Raw genomic sequence first — 24,686 nt, 5'->3', positions numbered from 1 at the left:
CCCTAACTTCAGGGGAAAATCCCTACCTGGGGATTCAACCTTTCTCAGAGAGGTGACCTTGGTTAAAATACATAGTGCCAAGAAGGTGAGCAAACATATTAAGAACAGTATGCCATATATGCCAGGTCCTTTGAAACAGCAAGGATGGACCGGCTCCCGGCACCCAGGGACAATAGCACCGAGAAGCAGTGGAATAGGCCTCAGTCCTGCAGTGGCCATGAATCCGCCTCCCAGCCTCCAGGATCAGCTCTGCAAGCCTGGCAGCAGCACTGCACGGCCTATGGGCATCCAGAAGAAGTGGCAGGGAGCAAGGAGGAGCCTGGGGTGAGGAGACGATGATCGCAGCCCGGGTCCCTGCCTATCGGCCCAGGGTTCACAGCAGGAGCAGCCACTCATCCCAGTCAGCTGAGCGGTGCTCCCACTGTGGTAGCACACTGACCACCAGGGGACAGCTCCTGCATTAAGCATCTGCCCCCTGGTGGTCAGTGCACGTCACAGCGACTGGTCGACTGGTCGTTCTGGTCATTCCACCATTTGGCCAGTACGTAGGCATGATCAATCATTAACTCCATTTTACTATATAGGAGGATATATATGGTGTCCCAAGAAAATGTATACACATGTTAATGAAATTCATTTTAATAACACTGCCTTTATAATTCAAAGTGTATGTACATTTTTGTCACACCCTGTATTTCCTATTATCTCACAGCTATCACCAAAAAAAAACCCTGGGTGACGTCAACTGGTGACCCCATTTTAAGTTGAGCATCTGTACATTTGTAACCCACCCCACTATTTTTCTGATATTGTTCCTGTAAATGCTGATTCTGACTAATATGTAGCTTGTAAATAAACAGTACATTTGTATAAGAATCCTAGGAACTAACTTCAGAAGTTACCAACTCCGACCTTCAGTCACCCCAGCTCCAGATTTGCTGACCTTCAAACGCAGAACCAGGATGACAAAGTACCAGGATGATCCACACTAGACTATCACTTGAGCAGTTTTGAAGGTCTTATTAGAATGGACTGTGCTGGACTGCACACAGAGAATTTTTCAACCCCCTTCCCTTGATTTCTTTGTTCTGCGTTGCCTCTCCCTCCTTATAAAAACTCTGCCTGCACTTAGACGTTGAGATGGGCTTTGCAACAAGAGTCTCCCATCTCCTCAGGCAATCGGCACTTGAATTAAAACCTCTTTTTTCACCAGCATCTGTCTAATGAGTTTGGTTTTTGTGGCAGCAGGCAGCCCACCTTGGGTTTCAGTTATACATTCATCCCTTCAAACACAGAAACATAGACTCTGGAGAATGTAAAGAAATCTTAGAAGTTTCTAACTTCTCTCTGCTCATAAAAGACAAATGTAGGAATATGTGAGGAAATGAACTTATACCTTGGGTTTAAAAACATGTTATACTATAAATTTACAGTAAGAGCATGATGCACACCTGTGCACTTAACATCTTTTTTTAAAAATTTATCTTTATTGCTGAAAGTATTACAGACGTCCCCAGCATTTAACACCTTATGTGTATTTTTATGGCACACATATCCCCCAGAAACTGCTGATTGGAGTTAGAGCAGTAGCATATCACTTTAAGAAAAACAAAACTAACTTAAATATTTTTAAGGCCCTACCTGGTTTGGCTCAGTGGATAGAGTGTCAGCCTGTGTACTGAAGGGTGCCAGGTTCGATTCCAGTCAAGGGCATGTACTTCCGTTGCAGGCTTAGTCCCAGGCCCTAGTTGGGGCACCTGTGGGAGGCAACCAATTGATGTGCCTCTCTCACATAAATCTCTCTCTCTCTCTCTCTCTCTCTCTCTCTGTCTCTCTCTCTCTCTCTCTCCCCCCCCTTCCCTTCCACTCTCTCTAAAAAATATATATATATATATATCAATGGAAAAATATCCTCAGGTGGGGATTAACTAATATATATATTTTTTAATATATTTTTTATTGATTTCAGAGAGGGAGAGAGAGAGAGAAACATCAATGATGGGAATCACTGATCGGCTGCCTCCTGCAAGTCCCCCACTGGGGGATTGAGCCCACAACCTGGTCACGTGCCCGGACCGGGATCAAACCGTGACCTCCTGGTTCACAGGTTGATGCTCAACCCCTGAGCCATGCTGACCGGGCTAAAATGTGTTTTTAAGATATTCTTGTTCTCATGAAGTTACCAAAAATCTCTCTTTTGCTTAAAAGGAAATAAAAAAACTCACACAATATTCTCATGTCCGTGTACAAAGCAATATACTTAAATTCTTTGTTGAAAAAGACTTCTGAAAGACTTCCTAGAAGCAGCCCTAAACATTGTTTAGCGTATTCCATTAACGCATTCTTCCAAATACCACCATAGTGCTTTGAGAGGAATTTTCCCCTAAAATGTATTAGGAAAAGTCAGGCAGGTTTTTAAGTTTCATTTTAACAACTTGCTATTTCATCATCATATTGGTCGTGAATTCTGAAGAAACATTATGCTTACTAATGCTCAGCTGTTAGGAATTATGGGAGGCAGAAATTTAATTTACTACTAAATCAGAACATAGCTCCTATGTTAAGTGAAAAGAGCACTTAAACACAAAACACCTCGAAAATCTGAATACCTTTCTCTTGATTTCCTTTTCCCTTTTAAATAACCCACTGGGCCATGGCTGGGTAGCTCAGTTGGTTAGAGCATCGTTCCAATACACCCAAGGTTGTAGGTTCAAGCCCCAGTTAGGGCACGTACAAGAATCAACCAATGAATGCATAAAGAGGTGGGTCAACAAACTAATCGATAAATAAATAAATAATAAATAATCCACTCATTCACCTGCAACGTATTTTCTGACTCCTCCTGTGAGGTTTCCCTGTTATATTCTACACCACAATTTTGTCTTATTAGCCATGACTAGGAAAACAATTCCTCCCACTGCTTATAATGAGCCCACTCTTATCATTTCCTCTCTCACACAATTAATTATTTTAAAAAATGGCAACAAATCTTTTGAATTTAGTACTATACTGCCTTATGCCTTATAAATTCTAGGGAGGTCAAGTCTCTGGTATGTATTTCCTCTCCCCAACTCTTATAGTCTTCTTCTCTCAGCATGACCTGGAGAAATGTTTTATTTTCTGTTTCACACCAAACAGCAACAGGCCTATCTAGAATATCTACTGACTGGGGGAGGAGCCTGCCAGATATTTATGTTAAAGCCAAATTAAACCACAGTCACAAGCCAAATACAGGGAACAGATTACCTTTGGGGGTGGAAAAGTTTTCCTAAATATCTGAACAAGACTTTTAAGTATGAAAGACAGTTGCAAATATCACAGCACTCTCTTCCAGCAACACGGATCTTGAATCCTTTTAATCAGTTTGTCTTTAAAAGCACATTTCAGCAGACTATGCCAATCCAGAGAATTGGAAGGTTAATAATTAGTCTTGAACTGAGAACTTTTCAAAATATTTCAGAACTGCCTGGATTTGCTTGGTGATTCAGCCTCGGTTAATTCGTATGGAGTCATCACAAGTCACCGCCAGGTTAAACAACCCCCTTGGGTGACAGAACTGTTGTTCAAAGGACCCAGGGGACCACCTACCTCAACCTGGATCGGGGATGAGGTCTCACCACGGGCTATGAGCTTAAGGCTCTCGAGGCACCGGACCGCGTTTACTTGCAGGTGGGTGGTCCCATGTCTTGCCTGCCGAAGGGGTAGGGTATGTGGTAGGAAGTGACTAATTTCGTTTCCGCCTGGTACCGCCTCTTAACTTTCTTTGCCTCCCGAGAACCCCAGGATGGTCTTCCTAGGAGGGCTTCAGGGCTCCAAGAGGAAGCCTCCATCTCGAGGGCATGAGGAAGGCGCCTCGGGAGAATCAAGAGCCCCTAAGCGGTTCCTCCAGGGTCCGAGGAGTCACCCCCTGCCTCCGCTGCTCGGCGGCCCGCATTTCTGGCCCAAACGTCGAGAGGAAAGTACCCGGACTTGAAGCACACCCCACACCTCCAGGCACAGTTGAGGAGGACCTCGAGCGAGGAGAGACGGGGGAGCCCCCGTGCCGCCCTTGAGGCTCCAGCTCCGGACAGGCCCGGCCAGCGCCAGGAACGGCCGCCAGCACACACCTGAGCCGCGCCGGACGCGCGCCAGGCGGACGGTCACCGCGACCTCGCCCCGCCCGGCCGCCGGCTCCGCGCGGGTGCCAGCTCGCGGGGTCCCGGCCCACAGCTCCGGCCCGGCCGCCCGCTCCCACCGTACCTGGCCGGCTGCGGCAGCGGCGGCAGCGGCGCTGCTCCTCACGTACCCGTTCCGCACCTCCCCGTTCGCCACGCAGCCGTTCGCCCGCACCGGGCGACGGCAGCAGCAGCCTCCCGGCTCCGGCCGCATGGTCCAGGCAGCACCAGGCGCAAGGCAGACTCTGTAGGCGGTGGCCGAAGCGGCGGCGGCTCCAAGTCCCGCTCCGCACCCCACCCACCTCCCCGAAACCGGAAATGGCTGCACGCTGCCGCCAATTCCCGGCTGTCACAAGGGGGCGGGGCCCACTCCCGCGGAGGCCCGGCCGCCCGCGGGAAGTCCGGGCGGGGGCTGGAAGGAGGGTCAGGAGATTACGGACCGCTGACCAATCTGGAGGAGGAAGAGGCGGACCCCATGCTGCCGCCTGGCCAATCACAGGCGAGAGTAAATCTGGTCGCCTTGTCCAGGGGCCTTCAGGAGGGACTCGTGGACCTGGCACCCGATTGGCTTGGCTTCTGCTTAATGGTCCACCCTGACGAGGAGGCGGGGCCTAGGAAAATTAGCCAATTGGAGTGTGAGGGTAGAAAAGGGGGCCGAGCCCGTCTCTGGAGCGGGTTCCCTGGTTCTTCTGGACAGCTGGCGCCCCCTCTCTCTTGCCTCCGGGTAAATTCGCGGGTTTAATTCCAGGCCAAGACAGGGCTCCTTTATTTAATTAACAATTCCTCTATGGATGTTCTTAGAGTAGCATTTTTTACATTATCTCACCATTATTCAGTTTACATTAACACATATCTTTTTCCCCCAGCTGCCAACATTTTTTTTCATATTTTTTAAACCTTATTTTTCAATTACAGTTTTCATTCGACATGAATTTGTATTAGTTTCAGGTTACAATGTAGTGGTTAAACAATCATATACGTTACACTGCATTAACACGTTTCTCTTTTTTTTTTTTAACTTATTGCTTAAAGTATTACAAAGGGTATTACATATGTGTCCATTTTATCCCCCCGCCCTAGACAGTCCCCTAGCCTCCCCTATCCCCCAATGTCTTATGTCCACTGGTTATGCTTATATGCATGCATCCAAGTAACACGTTTCTTAAGTAATCATTCAAATGCCTCTTTCCCCTCCACACAGTCTCTATCAATGTTTTGTGTTCAATTTCCTTTAAAGAGCACTTCCTTGAAAGTCAGGAAACCTGGTTTCCCTTCCAACTCTGCCAATAACGGGAAGCTAAACCTTGAATACTTCACAACTTTAGGAGCCACATTCTTTAAAATGGAGTTAATACTTCCTGCTTCATAGACTCATTGCAAGAATTATTTTCATGAAGCATTGTCCACCTATCATGATACCTGGCTCACACTAGATTCTAGTGATGGCGAACCTTTTGAGCTCGGCGTGTCAGCATTTTGAAAAACCCTAACTTAACTCTGGTGCCGTGTCACATATAGAAATTTTTTGATATTTGCAACGATAGTAAAACAAAGACTTATATTTTTGATATTTATTTTATATATTTAAATGCCATTTAACAAAGAAAAATCAACCAAAAAAAGAGTTCGCATGTCACCTCTGACACGCGTGTCATAGGTTCGCCATCACTGCGTGACTAGAAGTATAATAAATCCTCTATTATTTTCTCACTCCTTTAATCCTATCTTCCTACACAGGTTAGAAAGAAAGGAAGTGGATGTATATTATAGCAAGAGACTTTTGGTTACCCATAAAGGATTTAGTGTCGGAGTTAAAAGTATGGACTCAGCTCAGGCTGCGTTTGAATACTGGCTGCACCACTTATGAGCAGAGTGGCCTCTATACGTCTTCATCTGTTCAGGGGGGTAATAGCTGTCCTGAGGATTTAATGAGTTGATACGTGTAGTGTATTTTGTTCAGGACCTGGCAATTAGTAAACATGAATAAGTGTTGGTTATTATTAATTGCTGAATGTGCCTGTGAGAGCCCCTACATTCTTCTCAGACCCTCCAGGAGCTTTAGAAAGGGGATTTGACAAGTTAGCAGTTTTGCATGATTTAGGAGCTAAACAATCTAACAGCAGGTGGGCAGAGCACATATCCTCTTTGAACTAACAAACAACATGACCCCAAAGAACCCAAGTTTGCGATAGATGTATGAAGCTAAAAAAGAAGCATGTGACCTGTTTGGCTCAGTGGATAGAGCATCAGCGTGGGGACTGAAAGGTCCCAGGTTCGATTCTGGTCAAGGGCATGTACCTTAGTCATGTACCTTAGTTGTGGACACATCCCCAATGGGAGGTGTGCAGGAGGCAGCTGATTGATGTTTCTCTCTCATCGATGTTTCTGACTCTCTATCCCTCTCCCTTCCTCTCTGTAAAAAAATCAATAAAAGATATATTTTAAAAAAAGAAGAAGAAGAAGCATGTGGCCCTAGCTGGTTTGGCTCAATGGATAGAGCATTGGCCTGCGAACTGAAGGGTCTCACGTTCGATTCCAGCCAAGGGCACATGCCTGGGTTGTGGGCTCGATCCCCAGTAGGAGGTGTGCAGGAGGCAGCTGATCAATGATTCTCTCATCATTGATGTTTCTAGCTCTCTCTCCCTCTCCCTTCATCTCTAAAATCAATGAAATATATTTTAAAAAATTTAAAAAAAGAAGCAGCATGTGATTTGTGCCTCACATTCTAGTGAAAGACAAGATGTTCACATAGTAAACAACAATAAAAGGCCGACTGCAGGCTGGAGAGATTAGGCAACAGGAGTTCTGATGAGGAAGGCTGGATGACAGTGATGAGTCTGGAGTTTCTAAATAAGACACTTTCAGGGCAAGAATCTAATTGGAAACATGGCTAAGGGATTTTAATTGACATTTAGCTAGTGGGCTGAATGAAACTGGAGACCACTTGAGAGGACGATGTGGGATGAGTTTAATCTTAAGGATGATAAAGATTTAGTAAGTTGGAAATGAGAAAGAATGGGAGGATGTCTCTGGGAGAGGGAACCTTCAGAGGCTCAGGTGTAGAGGCTGTAAAGAGCAAAGCCTTAAATTGGAGACTCAGAGTAAAGAAGCCTGACTAGATTAGAGGTATCCTGTTAGCCAATCTCTCCCTCCGGAGGGCAGAATACCAGGTCCTTGGCTGGTTCTGCCACTTATTCACCATGTGTGGTCTTGGACGAGTCATGCAACATCAGCCTTGGTTTCTTCACCCATCTTATGAAGTCAATACTACTACCTCAAAAGCCTTTTGTGAGCATCAATGATACACTACACAAATGATGTCCTTGCACGCCATTGCTAAATCACAAAAAGGATGCCTCAGAAGGCAGTAGGAAACACCCCAGGCTCTGTGTAAGCAGAAAAACAACTCCTTCCAGATGCATAAGCAGCTTCATCATCATTTTACTGAGTTCATATGCAAAATACTGTGTTAGGCACCAGGGTTACAACTCTTCTCTTCCTCCAAGATTGCTCAAACCACTTCAACTGTAAAACCTTTGTTGACCTCCAACCTCCACACACTTGTGTAAGCATGTGGGGCATTGCTTTGGGATTCTATTTTGAAAGGGAGGTTACACGGTGGTGAGAAGCCAGAGTTCTGTGATTAGAGAGGATTGGAGATCCAGCTGTAGCACTTAGAAGCCTTGTGACTTTGGCAAAGTTGTCTAACCTCTCTGTGACTCAGTTCCTTCATCTGTAAAATGGGACATACCTATTAGAAAAGCATTTAGTATCAGGGCCTGTTACATAATATTTAATAAGTGCTGGTGATTATTAGTTGAATGAATGAATTATTTATCGAATGAATGAATGATTGATTGAATACATGTACACCCCAAATAGACAGAGAGCAGGCTCCTTGAGTTCAGGGAATTGTCAAATTCATTTTTAGGTTCATAGCACCTAGCACAGTGCCTGGCATGAGTGAATAAATGCATGAATGAATGAAAATCTGCTGCTGTCTCCAAAAAGCCTTTTATCACATGGAAACTGTTAATTAAGATGTGTTTGATTGCAGATAACATAAGCCAATAATAAAAAACTTCATCAAGAAAGGCAGATTTATTGGAACTCTCCTCAAGATAGGTAAGTGTTAGGACCCAGAAAAAAATCTCAAACCTCAGCAACGAAAATTACAAACCTTCCTCTTAGCATCAAGTTACTTTGGAGGCTCAGCTTGCAGCAACCTACAACTTTCACATTCCCTAGGTCGAACATAAGCTACCAGAAAAGAGAAATCTGATTGGCCCAGTTTAGGGTAAACTGTCTAATGCTTGACCAACCAATCAATGATGGCCAAAGCACAAAGTCAAGCTGCTGGAGGTGAGGAATCAGTTACAGAAAAGGAGGAATTGCTTCAGAGAAGGAAGGAACAACCTTATCACTGTCCATTACAAGGAATGGGAATGGAAAGGACAAATAACCATTGATTGGAATGGATATTAAAAGAGGAAGCTTCCAGGACAGCATTTTTAAAAGGGACGAGCAGAACTGCAGCGGAGGAAAAGAAATGAAGTGAGAGAAACCAGACCATTTAGCCGGGGAAGCAGCCCACCTGCACTATCAGATAAAGGCCTTGGTTGCGTGCAGTGCAAGTTAATGCTGGCCTACTTACACAAAAGGGAATTCATTGGAAGGTCATTAGCAGCTCAGAGACCTGGCTGGAGGCTGAGTGACCAGGCTTAGACAAAGTAAGGAGCTCCAGTGGGCTAGGCAGCAAGGACCTCCGCAAGGGTTTGTGGCAGAAACTGTCTGGAGAATTAACCACCAAAATAAATGAGCTCCAACTAGCTCTTCCCTCCTTGGCACTTGTCCAAGAGTCAAAGTCCTGGGAGAGATCATCAGATTGAGTGACTTTAGGTCACTTTGGTCCAAATGGGAGGGTGGGGCAAACAAAAGAAGAATGTGCTTTCTTCACCTTTCATGTGGGCGGTGTTTACCAGGATTCACTTTCCCAAAAAGAGGACACAAAATGAGGAGAGGATGTTCCCAAAAGGAAATTGGGGACCTTCTAGAAAAAGGGGATAGATGTTGGACAGGCAAACATGACCAAGGTGCACAATATCTGTTAAGATAGCAGATGTAGAGGCAATCTACTTCCATACAAAACCCAGGGCTGGGCAACTCAGAGATATTATCTGATCCTGACTCTGAGAGCATCATTTGGTCTTCCTTTTCCAAATCTTTCAGGCTTCATTAATTCGGGGCATCATGCTGGGTACTACAAATACAATGATAACCAACCAAACAAATAAACAACATGGTCTCTGCCTTTATGGAGCTGCTGTCCTGGTTTACAAGAAATGGACTTGCTATTTCCCTTTTTATTACTTCTAATCTAATACAATGAATGAAAAGTCTACTTCTTCTCTCCTTGGGTTTCTGGCCCTATTTTTGCTGGAAAATCTTAGATCACATTTTTGGACCATTTCCAGTGATAATATTTGCAGCTACAAGAACTGAGTCAGCTTCAGGACCAGTTTAGAATTGTAGTATCATTGCTAGACTTACGTTGTTTAAAGGAATGATGCATGCAAATAAGCTTTAAGAGAAAATGATGGTTTCTCATTGGCTCAAGGTGCCTGTTGACCATCCACTAGAGTGATTTCAATCTGTGTCTACCAAGGCTTTTGTAATTGGAGCTTGGAGATAAAATAGATGAGCATTCCAGGAATAGGCAGCAAGAGCCTGTCTCTCAACGGTAGGTCTCTGCCGTTGTGTTTCCTCTGCCCTAGAAGCACCTCAGAGCCTCCTACTCAACTGCCATGCCCCACACTGCCACCCTGGACTTCCTGTGGGTACAGATGCGACTGAGTGTTGCAATCATCTGAGGCTCTGCTTCAGGAAGTGGACTTTTACTTCTGGTGCCAGGAAGGAGGAGAAGGGGTGGTGCTGCAGATAACAATTATGATGGTGATGGTATTAGTCAAGACTTTCAGTTTTGAAACTAAATTCAAATTGTATTAAGCATAGAGATTTGTTGGCTTATATAACCAAAAAGAAAAACCTAGATAGATCTGACTGAACCTAGGTGCTCAAACCAGGCCATCAAAAAATCTGTCCCAAAGAAAAAAACAAACAAAAATCTGTCTCTATCCTGGGTTTGGCGTCCCAATAAATTTGGTTCATTCCTAGATAGGAGGTCACCATTGATATTAAAGATGGCTTATGGCTGGCAAGTTTGCAGTCAACCAGCTTTAAAACCTCAGCTAAGGCCCTAACCGGTTTGGCTCAGCAGATAGAGCGTCAGACTGTGGACTCAAGGGTCCCAGGTTCGATTCCGGTCAAGGGCATGTATCTTGGTTGTGGGCACATCCCCAGTGGGGAGTGTGCAGGAGGCAACTGATCGATATTTCTCTCTCATCGATGTTTCTAACTCTCTATCCCTCTCCCTTCCTCTCTGTAAAAAATCAATAAAATATATTTAAAAAATAAAATAAAACCTCAGCTGATGAAGAGTGCCTCTTTTTTAGAGTCCCTGTGAGAGTCCTAGGTAAGCTTCCATTGGCCCAGGTTGGGTCACATTCCTCAGATGAATGTTGAATTGATTGGCCAGGACTGAATCTTATGCCCACCCACTCCCTCCAGTTCTGAGCCACAGGCTCTGAGAATGGAAGACCAATGAATTCCCAAATGGAAGAGATGGATGCTATCACCAGAAAAAGGGGTGCTAGGCAGGAATAAACAACAAATGTGCATTATACTGTTCATGATGAATATTATAACGATAACAAGAAACAGGAAGTAGGTATGCCTAGGAGATTCTCAACATTTTTAGATGTTATAAGAAATACTAGTTTAAGACTCTCCCTCTTTTTCATATCCAACTTCCAAAATTTACCCCAAATTTATGTTTACTTAACCTGATTTGAGTGATTGATATCTTCATTTTCAGCAAATCATCATCCCAAAGCGATTCATAAACATCCTCTGTTTAGTTAGTTGTATAATAAAATAGAAATGTCATCTCAACAGACTGAGAATTTACTCTTTAAGAGAGCATTAATGATGACAAAGATCTCATAGACAACCACACGAGCTCTGAATATGTTATTTATTGTCAGTTTTAAATTACATAAATTGTACTATATTTAAAATTTACCTCAATAAATAATAGTTTTAAAAAATGACAATTAAGGTTCATTGGTTCCTAAGCAATGTAGTATATGCATTGTATGGAGTGATGGGATTTGCATATTTAAACAGAATAGGTTTAAGTGAGGCTGCCATTTCTTTTCCACTTTATTATAAAACCCTTTTGCATTCTTCCCCATCTCTCTAGATATTTATTTGGTAATGCTGCATATTCTTGGATAAAATAACTTCCTTTGAAGTGGCCTTTTGGAGTTCTTCCCCCTGCCCTCAATATTTCTGAACTTTTTCTCATATTTTTTCCTATCTTGTACCAACCCCAAAACCAACAATTTCTGGTGCCCAATGTCTAGGAAAGCCCTTTAAACCTGTATCTACAAGTGTTATTCTATTGTTTATGCTCACAGGGTGTCTTACTAGTAAAAGCCACATGACAAATTCTCTCAAAGAAGTCCTGAAAATCAGAGGAATTAAACAGGCAGTGGGGATGCAACAGTGGTGCCCAAACAGTTGACAGGGAAAATGACCTTTCTTGTACCTATTTTAAGAGGCACAGGAGCGCTGCAGAGAAAGCCTCAGTCTTCTGAGGGAATATACAAGGCATCGCGAATGGAATATAAGTAGAAATATGGACCATTCTGATGAGGTCTAAGACAGAAAGGAGTCACATGCTATTGGACAGGGCAGGAAAGGCCATTCTTGTTATAAAGTGACAAAGAACTTGGCTGAATCCCGTTCATGTCCTAGTGTTTTGTGGATGGTAAAACTTGTGAGTGATGCAATTAGGTATTTGCCTAAGGAACTATCTAAGCCAAGTGTTGAAGGAGTGGGCCTGGTTCCTCTTGACTGCTTATAGAAAAATAAAGGAAGAAAGAAATGATTTTAAAATGGAATTGTTAATGAAAAAGGAAGCAGAACTTCAAGATTTGAAAATCCTCTGCCTATCCATATTGTTAAGAATGAGAAAATACCTTTGAGGAGTGTGACACAGGAACCATTTGGGAGGTAGTCAGTCATTTCAACAGAAACCCTGAGCTATTGTCCAACACAATGGAAGTACAAAGGAGGGGCCACCAATGCCTGAGGGCCTTCAGCCCACAATTTCTCTTGAGTCACAGGCTCTGCTTCTTGTATTCTGGCACCTACTTGTTGGCTACTCCAGGTGCAGCTCCAGTGGGCCCCAAGTAGAGTCTATTTTTTTAAGTAATTTTTTTCTATTATAAAAGCAACATATATTTAAATATAGTTAAGTTAGAATATGATATAGGCCCTAAATGGAAGAAATTAAAACCACTACTATAGCCTGGCCAGCATGGCTCAGTGGTTGGAGGACATGGTTCTTGGTCAGGGCACATGCCTGGGTTATGGGCTCGATCTCCAGTAGGGAGCATGCAGGAGGCAGCTAATCAATGATTCTCATCATTGATGTTTCTATCTCTCACTCCCTCTCACTTCCTCTTGGAAATCAATTTTAAAAAGTATTTTTTTAAAAAAACACTACTATTACATCTTTTTAAAAAATATTTTTTTGCCGAAACCGGTTTGGCTCAGTGGATAGAGCGTCGGCCTGCGGACTGAAAGGTCCCAGGTTCAATTCCGGTCAAGGGCATGTACCTGGGTTGTGGGCACATCCCTGGTGGGGGGTGTGCAGGAGGCAGCTGATCGATGTTTCTAACTCTCTATCTCTCTCCCTTTCTCTCTGTAAAAAAATCAATAAAATTAAAAAAATATATATATATATTTTTAATTTTCAATTACTGTTGACATTCAATATTATGTTAATTTCAGGTGTAGAGTGTAGTGGTTAGACATTCATATAACTTACAAAGTGATCACTCCAATAAGTCTAACACCCACCTGACACCATACATAGTTATTACAATACTAGAGGCCCGGTGCACAAAAATTTGTGCACTCGGGGGGTAAGGGGGTCCCTCAACCCGTCCTGTGCCCTCTCACAGTCTGGGACCCCTCGGGAGATAACTACCTGCTGGCTTAGGCCTGCTCCTGGGTGGCAGAAGGCAGGCCCAATCCCTAGGTGCAGCCCTGGTGGGGCTCAGAGCAGGGCTGATTGGGGAGTTGGGGTGCCGCCCCCTGTCATGCACAGAGCAGGGCGGATCGGGAGGTTGCGATGCCACCCTCAGTCACGCTCAGGATAGGGCCGATTAGGGGGTTGGGGAACCGCCCCCGGTCACACTCAAGGCAGGGTCGATGGGCAGGTTGTGCGCCACCCCCTTTCACGCACAGAGCAGGGTCCATCAGGGGGTTGGGGAGCTCCTCCCTGTCACACACAGAGCAGGGCAGATGGGGAGGTTATGGCTCTACCCCGTCACACACAGAGCAGGGCCCGTGGGAGGTGGTTGGGGTGCTGCCCTCTATCACCCACAGAGCAGGGCCGAACAGGGGGTTGAGGTGGCGCCACTCTCAAACTCAGGGCAGGGCCGATGGGGAGGTTATGGCTCTAACCCATCACACAGAGAACAGGGCCCGTGGCGGGGGGTTGGGGTGCCGCACCCTGTCACACACAGAGCAGGGCCGATCAGGGGGTTGGGGCACCGCACCCTGTCACACACAGAGCCGCTGGGTGATCGGGGGGTTGGGGAGCTCCCCCCTGTCATGCTGATCCTGGTGCTGGGAGGCATATTACCCTTTTACTATATAGGATAGAGGCCTGGTGCACGGGTGGAGGCCGTCTGGTTTGCCCTGAAGGGTGTCCTGGATCAGGGTGGGGGTCCCCACTGGGGTGCCTGGCCAGCCCGGATGAGAGGATGATGGCTGTTTGCAGCTGGTCACACACCCTTCAGGGTGGGGGTCCCCACTGGGGTGCCTGTCCAGTCTGGGTGAGGGGCTGAGGGCTGTTTTCAGGCTGGCGGGTGACTGAAGCTCCCAACTGCTCCTTTTTTTCTTTTTTCTTTTTTTATTCTGGGCCAGCTTTAGCTCTGCGGCTTGGCTCCAGCTCTGAGGCCTCGGCTCCTGAAAGCAGGTATCTGGTTTGTTTGGGTTCTATAATCGAAACACTGTTTCAACTCCAGCTCTGAGATCCCGGCTGGCTGAAAGCAGGTTTCTGGGGTTTTGTTTAGCTTCTATATATGTAACAATGTTTCAAACTGCAAGCTCAGAGGCCGGCAGCGGCAGGCGGGCAACGTTGGAGTCCTCCGTCACTGAAGCAAGCAAGCCTCATGTTCGCTTCAAGCTGCCTGGCTGCCGGCCGCCATCTTGGCTGGCAGTTAATTTGCATATCGCCCTGATTAGCCAATGGGAAGGGTAGCGGAGGCATGGTAATTACCATGTTTCTCTTTTATTAGATAGGATTATTGGCCATATTCCCTATGCTGTACTTTCTATTCCTGTGACTATTTTGAGTTACTTAATCCATTTACTTTTTCCACCCAGTCCTCCAATATCCATCCCAACAGGCAATCATCAGTTTATTCTCTGTATCTATGAATCTGTTTCAGTTTCATTTGTTCATTTATTTTGGTTTTTAGATTCCATATAAGTGACAAAAGTATTTGTCTTTCTCTGTCAGACTTATTTTACTTAGCATAATACCCTCTAGGTCTACCCATGTTGTCCCAAATGAAAACCACGGATAATATATTTTTATATATGTCCTTCCAGGAATGATAAATAGGAAAAAAAAAGTAGTGAAAGAAGCGAAGAAAATTTGGGGCAAAATGAACAGCATGAGCAATCAGAAGATACAAAGCAGAATGTGGATAGACAGCACAGCTACTTGTTATCTCTGGTGCAGAGTCCTAGAGGAGTAATCCCATAATGAAATAGAGCGCTCAATATGTGCCATTTTATATCCAAGGTATTTGTGTACCATGTGTGTTTGTTTTTTTATCCACTAAATGGGAACTAATGAAACATGCTTGGTTAGTTTGTGGGACTATTTATGCATCTTGTTTGTTCATGTATTTGTATCCCAAAGAATAGACCCAAGAATTCTAGATAACTCAGTGTCTTCCTACTTTTCCATTTTAAAAATAATGAATCTATTTATAATTATGATAATAAAAATCTAATGACAAAGTGGAACTATAATGTTGTTTAACATCCAAAAAACTCACTTAATACACCATTTTAATAGAATAAAGGACAAAACCCACATGGTCATTTTAATAGATGGGGAAAAAAGCATTTGACAAAATCTAACATTTCATGATAAAAGCACTAAGAATTGAACAGGAATAATAAACTAGAAATAGAACAGAACTTCTTCAACCTGATAAAGGACACTACAAAAAACCCCTATAGTTAACATCATTCTAAATGGCAAACTTGCTTTCTTTTTAAGACCAGAAACAAGACAAGGATGCCCACTTCTACCAGTTCTATTCAAAATTGTACTGGAACTTCTAGCTAGTGCAATTAAGCAAGAAAATGAAATAAAAAGCATCCAGTTTAGAAAGAAAGAAGTAAATTAATCTCTGTTTGAAGATGATATGATCTTATACATACAGAATCCCAATGAATCCACTAACAAATTATTAGAACCAGTAAACAAGTTAAGCAGGTTGCAAAATACAAGATTAATATTGAAAAGTCAACTATATTTCTATATTCTAGCAATAAACATTCTGAAAATGAAATCATGAAAACAATTTCATTAACATTAGCATCAAAAAGACTAAAATTCTTGGGAAAAATTAACAATAGAGGTGTTGTTACAGAGAACCAGAATAAATCAAGCAATGCTCAGAGAGTTTGGAGTTACCCTTTATTCACCGCGGTGGGCTTAGAGAAAATGAATTCAAATTCTAAGCAGAGCTACAAGCAGAACTTCCCTTTTTATGAAAGAGCCAGCCCTATGTGTGCTTAGTGGTTATCTCGCTGGTGGCCTTGAAAACTACACAGTTCTATCCAATTAAAAAATACACTTGGCATGGCATTGAGAGTATGGGCGTATCTAGTCTCTGGCCTACAAGGTCAGACAGCTAAGTTTATCTTCCTCATTATTCAAGCAAGCTAAAGCAGGCTAGAAAGCAAAGTTATTATTTTTTTTAGAATAAGAGGCCGTCTAAAGAATAGCAGAGAATTCCAAACAGTAGTTTTACAAAATAGGGGTTAGCCTTCTCAGTGTAAGATTTGTAGACTGAAAACTACACATTATTGCTGAAAAATATTATGATGCAATTGGTGGAAAAATACCCCACATTCAGGGGTTGAAAGACTTAATATTGTCAAGATGGCAATACGTCCCAAATTGATCGATAGACTCATGTAATGTGATCACCCCTATAAGTCTAATACCCATGTGCCTTTTAAAAGACGTTAACAAACTAATCCTAACATTTATATGGAAATGCAAGGAACCCAGAGTAGTTAAAACAATGTTGATGAAGAACAAAGTTAGAGGACTCACACTTCCTGATTTTAAACATAGTTACAGTAGTCAAGACAATGTGCTAGAATAAGGATAGGCATATAGAGCAATAGCATAGAATTTAGAATCCAGAAATAAACCCTAATATTTATGATAAATTGATTTTCCACAAGAATACCCAGACAATTCAAGGGGTGGGGGCATAATTGGTAAGGTAATTGTGGCCATTTAATTCCCTTTTGCTAGGCACTCACTTTTTCAAACTCTCTTGCAGGTAGAGTACATATGTGACACAGTTCTAGTCAATAACGTATAAGAGGAAGTCTACTGTGCAGACTGAGAAAGGGGGATTTTTCTTTATTAACAGAAATTAAACCTCTTTTCCATCTGCTCCCTTCCTTCTTACTTGCTGCTATGATGTGAGGACATGATGTCTGGAGCCATGATAGCCATATTGAGAACATGAACCAACAAGCACAGAATGAAAAGTCAACATGCTGAGAGGCAGAGCCAAAAGATGGAAGACCCTGGGTCTTTTGATGACACAGCTGAACTGAACACACCCTGGCTTCTGCCTGCCTCCAGACTCCTTAAGGAAATAACATATTCTAATTATTTAAATCCCTATCATTTAGGTTATCTCTTACTTGCAGTCAAATACATCCTAACTCATGTAGACCTTATACTACATTCATATAATATCCAGGAACCTAACTAAAGGCAGTTACTCTCAAAGCCCAGGAAGCAGGAACTGGAAAGCTGTCACATCCCTAGGCAATTATTCTCTCTCCAGCCTCAACAGACCAGTTTCACTGATTCAATATTTATATGGCAACCCCCCACCCCCACCCCATTTGCATTCCCTGCATCTAAGAGACCAGCTCGGGCTGCAACTAATATCTCCAAAGTCTAGAAGAGAAAATAGGCTTGACCCAGTTGTTAGTTTGTACATCCCTGGTCCAATTAACACCATGGAGGAAAGGTCACATGCTCAAACAAGGTTGCTGAGGGCCCATCCAGTGTGAGTGAGTGAGTGTGTGTGTGTGTGTGTGTGTGTGTGTGTGTGTGAGAGAGAGAGAGACAGAGAGAAAGAGAGAGAGAAAAAGAGATAGGGAGAAAGTGTGAGTGTGTGTGAGAGACAGAGAGAGAGGAGAGAGTGTGTGAGAGTGTGTGTGTGAGAGAGAGAGAGAGAGAGAGAGAGAGAGAGAGAGAGAGAGAGAGACATATTGGGTCAGGAAGAAGGGAAGCGATAAAAAGTCAGGTTAAGTATGTTAGGGAATGAGTGGGTGGGAAGGGGCCATCCAGCTTGGGAGAGATGACCAGGTTCCAGCAACAGGTGGAAAAGCTGAGAGGTATACCTCAACCTAATAAAAGCCATTTATGACAAACCCACAGCCAACATCATACTCAATGGACAAAAACTAAAACCATTTCCCTTAAGAACAGGAACAAGACAGGAATGCCCACTCTCACCACTCCTGTTCGACATAGTACTGGAAGTATTAGCCATTGCAATTAGACAAGATGAAGAAATAAAGGCATCCAAATTAGAAAAGAAGAAGTAAAACTGTCCTTATTCGCAGATGACATGATATTGTACATAAAAAACTCTAAAGACTCCATCAAAAAACTATTAGACTTGATAAATGAATTTGGCAATGTAGCAGGATACAAAATTAATGCCAAGAAATCTATGGCATTTCTATACACCAATAGTGAACTTACAGAAAGAGAGACTAAAAAAACAATCCCATTTACCATCACACCAAAAAAATTAAGATACTTAGGAATAAACTTAACTAAAGAGGTAAAAGACCTCTACTCAGAAAACTACAGGACGTTGAAAACACATAGCGTTAAGAGGGGGAGCAAACATATTAAGAACAGTATGCCATATACGCCAGGTCCCTTGAAACATCCCTGCAGCGACTGCATCAAGCAGCAAGGGTGGATCGGCTTCCAGCACAGAAGAATGTGCTTTCTAAAACCAGTATGACCACAACCAATGGGGTATTCACATTACAATCAATAAGGTATTCAATCGAATGGGATGATTTATATAATTCAGAAAATCAAAATAACGTTTCTATTGTTAAACAAAGCAAATAACTACAGAAGCCGAACAGCAGGGTTAAAGTTAAACTATAGTTTCTATCTGAGATGATTGCTACCATACTTCAAGACAAAAGAAAAGAAAGTAAACAACAATGAGGTACCATCTCACACCTGTCAGACTGGCTATCATCAACAAATCAGCAAACGACAAGTGCTGGAGAGGATGTGGAGAAAAAGGAACACTTGTGCACTGCTGGTGGGAATGCAGACTGGTGCAGCCACTATGGAAGACAGTATGGAGTTTCCTTAAAAAACTGAAAATGGAACTCCCATTTGACCCTGTGATCCCACTTCTAGGAATATATCCCAAGAAACCAGAAACACCAATCAGAAAAGATATATGCACCCCTATGTTCATAGCAGCACAATTCACCATAGCTAAGATTTGGAAACAGCCTAAGTGCCCATCAGTAGATGAATGGATTAGAAAACTGTGGTACATCTACACGATGGAATACTATGCTGCTCTAAAAAGGAAGGAACTCTTACCATTTGCAACGTCATGGATGGAACTGGAGAGCATTATGCTAAGTGAAATAAGCCAGTCAATGAAGGAAAAATACCACATGATCTCACTCATTCATGGATAATAGAGACCATTATAAACTTTTGAACAATAATAGATTCAGAGGCAGAGCTGCCTCAAACAGATTGTCAAACTGCAGTGGGAAGGCCGGGGAGGGTTGGGGGGCAGGAGGTAGGGGGGTAAGAGATCAACTAAAGGACTTGTATGCATGCGTATAAGCATAACCAATGGACATAAGACACTGGGGGATAGGGGAGGCTGGGGGACTGTCTAGGGTGGGGGGATAAAATGGACACATATGTAATACCCTTTGTAATACTTTAAGCAATAAAAAAATTAAAAAAAAAAGAAAAAAAAAAAAAAGAAAGTGAAAGCCAGGAGTTCTGGTTATTTGAGGCTGACTTCCCATAGAGGGAGTGTTCTTATAATTTGTGTGTATTTCCTGACAATTGCTGGCAGCAACTTCTCTCTTTAGAAAAGTTCACAGAAACAGACTGGGGTCAACCTGAACACGGCTTCCCAACAGAGATGAGGACACTGTGGAGGCCAGCACATTGCCCTGAGGTGGCCAGGTTCCCACAGTGCCCGTCCCTTAGGGGCAGTGGTCAGATGGAGGCTAGGGGTGGGGCAGGGAGCAATTCTGAGAAGGGAGAGCGGGAAGGGGGGCGGGCTGGGGACATGCTTGGGAGAAGGGTGTGATATCCAAGCTCAGTCCCCTCTCCCCTGTGTGCTGGGAAGGGTCAGGGGTGAAAAGGATGAGCTGGCACAGGCGCTAGGCCCGGAAACTAAAGAGAAAACATGGGAAGGAAGTCAGGGAGGCAGGCTAGCAGGAACTTTGGAGTTAAATGTTGGACAATTCTGGGAACACAGAAACTGGGCTTGATTTGATCCAACTCTCCCTCCCTCTTTCTCTGCATTCCACATAGTTCATCCCCATGGCACTTGGCCCCTGCACACGCACTTTCCACTGCTCCTCCTATCTGTTTTGTTCACTACAGAACATCCGGTACCATGCTCTGCACATAGGAGGTGCTTAACAAATACTTCTTTAATAAGTGAACGGAAATTTGTAATTAGAAGAAAGAACCCAAGACATAAACAAATGCATTGCTTGTCTAATAAGGTGGTACTCAGGGAGGAAAGACACTTTTATGACATTTCAGCTCCACCTTTGGCCTGTTACTGACGGATTTATTTTGTGCCGGTAAAGGCTAGGGAGGCAGGAAAAAGATTTGGAACCATTGGACCAATGAGTAATTTCCCAAACTGAATTGTAGGAGGGGGACTTTTCGTTTGAACGAAATTTTACCTGGAAGCCTAAACAAATAAAAGAGATGAAAAAGAGTAACAACACAAACCAACAGTGCTCTCCTGCCCCATCCTCACGGAAGGACTGGTTTTCAAAAACACTCATCTGATACTCCAGGATTACCAATAAAGAACCGAGGCCCAGGTGGATGTTAACTGAAATTACTATGGTAACATTTCACAACATATGTATATCTGGTCATTGTACTGTACACCTTAAACTTATACCGTATTGCATGTCAATTACATCTCCATAAAACTGAAAAACCAAATTAATTATTTAATTAAAGAAAAACCCTGAGGCCCAGAGAGGCTAAGTGACTGATTCAGTGTCACCCAGCATAGAAGGAAAGAAAGAAGGCAACAACAACTAAAAGAGCACAGGAACTTGAGAAAAGTATGGCCTGCAGGCCAAATTCTGCCTGTTGCCTGTTTCTGCACAGATTGAGAGCTAAGAATTTTTTTTTACATGTGTAAATGGTTTTTAAAAAATCAAAAGAGGCATAATATTTTGTGGCAAGTGAAAAATTATACAAAATTCAAATGTTGGTATCCATTAAGTTTTATTGGTACACAGCCACACCTATTCATTTACTGTTGTAGGTAAATTTATAAGAGCACTTTGGTGATTGTAACTGACAATGCCAGCTTCTCACCATGCCCTGTCCTTCCACCTATTATATTAGCTAATACTACATACTTTCTCTGTGCTAAATATCTATGCTAAATACCTCTCAAGCATTATTTTCTCTATAGAAGAGACTTTAGGATTTTTATCCCCATTTTACAGAAACTGAGGTTTAGGGAGACTAATGTCACACTATAATGATGGAACAAGGATGTGGGTGAGGTCAGGATTCAAACTCAGGTCAGCCTAATTTGATAGTGTATTTCTTTATTTAACTTTTTTTATTTTTGTTATGCCCAGATTTCAAGGTTCCCAAAAAGCCCACCAGGGAGCAAGCGAGTCTGATGCAAAAGCAAAGAGTCCTTCATTTAGAACTAGTTCGGCTCCCTGACCACACTCACCGATGCAACGGTAAGCCCAGTGGCAGAGTAAGCGAAGCCTGATGGGACGAGGGGTTTTATAGGGGGTTGGAGTAAGGGCAGGGGAGGGGACTGTGGGCCCTGCCAATTGGCCAGGCACGAGTTGGTGTCTCATTCCTGGGCGTGACCAGCAGAGGCCTGGGCCTCCGGGAAGAAGCCCCACCGAGCACATGGCTCTGCCCAAAAATGGAGGACCCAGGGCAAGATGGAGAGCGCAGTCCTCGCCCCTTGATAGGCGTCCTTCCCCAAAGGCCGCAGGCCGCTCCCCAGTACCCAGGAGCCCGGGGAGCCGTTCCCCTGCTGGAGGGGGCTCGGGCTGCCCCTGCTCCCCCAGAGCCCCGGGCCTGCCCCCTCTCCGTGGCCCTTGGCCTTCCCGGGCAGGAAACAAGACCAGGGGCGGCCAACCCAGCCCCCTGTGCTGGGAGACGGGCAGGGGACGGGCTGGCGGGAGACCTCCACAGGGAGCGCCGGGACCGACCGCGCGGAGCGCTGGGCATCAGGGCCTCTAGGTTGAGGTCTTGCCCTTTCAATTTTTATTTTTATTGGTTTCAGAGAGGGAGAGAGAGATAGAAACATCAATGATGAGAGAGAATCATTGATCAGCTGCCTGCTGCACACCCACAACCTGGACATGTGCCCCTTGACTGGGATCAAACCTCAGACACTTCAGTTCACAGGCAGACGCTCTATCCACCGAGCCAAACCAGCTAGGGCGATGGTGTATTTCTTAAGCAGCACACTGTATTGCCAGAGACTGGAGATGGATATATCTTAGCCCATGTAATGTCCCTAAGAATGACACAGTGAATCATTCAGGGTCCTGTCAGGAAAAGGGAAATCATCCTGAGTATCTGAAACAGAGGGATCTTAATGCAGAGAACTTAGTCTGTTCGGGCTGCCGTAACAAAATACCATAGACTGGGTGGCTCAAACAACAGAAATTTATTTCTCACAGTTCTGGAGACTGGGAAGTCCAATATCAAGGTGCCACGAAGGTATATGTTGGGGTCCAGCCCCAGCAGGTCCAGGGGTTCCCAAAAGTGTGGACGGAGTCGGCAAAGAAGGAATGACATGGAGGCAGCGTTCAGTTGATCATCATAGCTAGGTTCTCTCTTTATTGTCCTGTTACATCTGTATTTATACTATTTGATCCTATAAGCATGCCTCTATAATCACATCATGGTATGTTTTGGGTAACCTTCTACAGTTCCTTGTTTCATAGTTTCTTATCTGACCTTTTTACCAGAAATCTGTCTCTATCTAGTTCTGTTGATTTTAATCTTGTCTAGGTTAATCTCTGTGTTCCATTATAAGGGCTATTCCAAGGTCGCTGCTCTACTGATAAGCTACAAGCAAGTGAGTGAAGGAGATTCTTCTACCTAGTAAAGGTTGTGTCCTCCCAGCCTCGCTGCTTGCCTTCCCTGGGACTGCCCTGTGTCGGTGGATTTCCAAGGGTATAAGCTTTGGTGCTTTCCCTGGTGGGCAGACCCCTGGGGATGTGGGCCCAACAAGTCCCAAATTTATTGCCAACAGTCTTAGTCCAAGTTCTTCATAAGTAGTACATGGTATTTCTGTAACACTAGGGGGGGTTTACTGATTTATTCTCTTCCTCAGTCCTATTAATCCCTAACTCTAGGGGAAAATCCTCACCTGGGGAAACAACCTTTTTTGGGGAGGTGGTCCTGTTTAAAACACATAGCGCTAAGAGGGGGAGCAAACATATGCCATATACGCCAGGTCCTTTGAAACAAGCTGTGCAGATGTTTCTTTCCTGGAGCGACTGTGTCAAGCAGCAAGGGTGGACTGGCTTCCAGCAGGTATGTTTCATTCTGAGGCCTCTTTTCTTGGCTGAAGTGGCTGCCATCTCACATGACCTCTTCTTTGTGCATGAGTGAGAGAGCAAGTGAGCTCTCTGGTGTCTCTTCTGATAGGGGCACTAATCCTATTGTATTGTAAAAAGGAGATGCAAAAAAAGCACACATTGACAGTTTCCATATAAGTTTTGTCCTGAGAGGGTGATCTGATTATATATCTACACTAATAAAAGAGAAACATGCAAATTGGTATCACTCCACTACACCCACCAGCCAATCAGAGTGACTATGCAAATTAACCCAACAAAGATGGCAGTTAATTTGCATACGCAGGCACAGGAAGAAGACTGAAGGCTCTGGCTGGACTGAAGACTGAAGACTGCCGAAACTGGTTTGGCTCAGTGGATAGAGCGTCGGCCTGCGGACTCAAGGGTCCCGGGTTCGATTCCGGTCAAGGGCATGTACCTGAGTTGCGGGCACATCCCCAGTGGGAGATGTGCAGGAGGCAGCTGATTGATGTTTCTCTCTCATCGATGTTTCTAACTCTCTATCTCTCTCCCTTCCTCTCTGTAAAAAATCAATAAAATATATCTTAAAAAAAAAAAAGACTGAAGACTGAAGAGGCTTGGCTTCTCCGCTGCAGCTGGACCAAAAGCCTGGGTCCAGGTGCCGGAGGAAAACCGGTGCCGGCAGCCAGGGGAAGGAAAGCCTATTGCACGAATCTCTTTGTGCAACGGGCCTCTAAAATACATATATATATATATAAATAAAATTTTATGTATCATATTATAGAGAGCATTTTATTAGTATATAATTATTTTATGAGCTTAAATTGATGTCATTTACATTACAATCAAGAAGAAAATTACATTTACATTACAATCAAAGAGAAAATTGCAAGGAGATGATTGCAATCTGTTGTGCTATCAGAGTTAGTATTTTTGGTTTGTTTGCATATGTCTTGGTCAGAATAGGCTATGCTGCCATAATAAATGATCCCAACAGTTCAGTGGCATGTTACAAGGGTTAATTTCTCACTAACATCACCACCACTCACATTTTATTGTCAGATCACATGGTCAAGCCCGATGTCAACAAGGCAAGGAAATAGGATCCTATCCAAGGGAGAGGCAATGAATCCTCACAAACAACAATACAGCCTGACACAGCAAAACACTGCAGAACTCTGGATTAACAGAAAGATCGGGAGGAATGATAAAAGCTCACCTGGCAATCTCAAGGACTCTAATTAAATGAAC

The 24,686-nt window shown here is 43.8% G+C and overlaps 1 protein-coding gene across 1 annotated transcript in view; it reads right to left on the bottom strand.

Moving 5' to 3' along the window:
- SPTLC2 (serine palmitoyltransferase long chain base subunit 2) overlaps window positions 1-4,462 on the bottom strand; it is a 96,402-nt gene extending 91,940 nt beyond the window's left edge. Inside the window, exon 1 of the mRNA XM_081083877.1 lies at window positions 4,240-4,462. Within this exon, the coding sequence (XP_080940003.1) occupies window positions 4,240-4,368 (129 nt within the window). The 5' untranslated portion in view covers window positions 4,369-4,462. The remainder of the gene's footprint in view (window positions 1-4,239) is intronic.
- Between the last annotated feature and the right edge of the window lie 20,224 nt (window positions 4,463-24,686).

This window comes from Myotis nattereri (genome assembly GCF_964212035.1).
Source record: "Myotis nattereri genome assembly, chromosome: 1".
NCBI lineage: Eukaryota > Metazoa > Chordata > Mammalia > Chiroptera > Vespertilionidae > Myotis > Myotis nattereri.
This window is presented reverse-complemented; position numbering and strand designations above follow the sequence as displayed.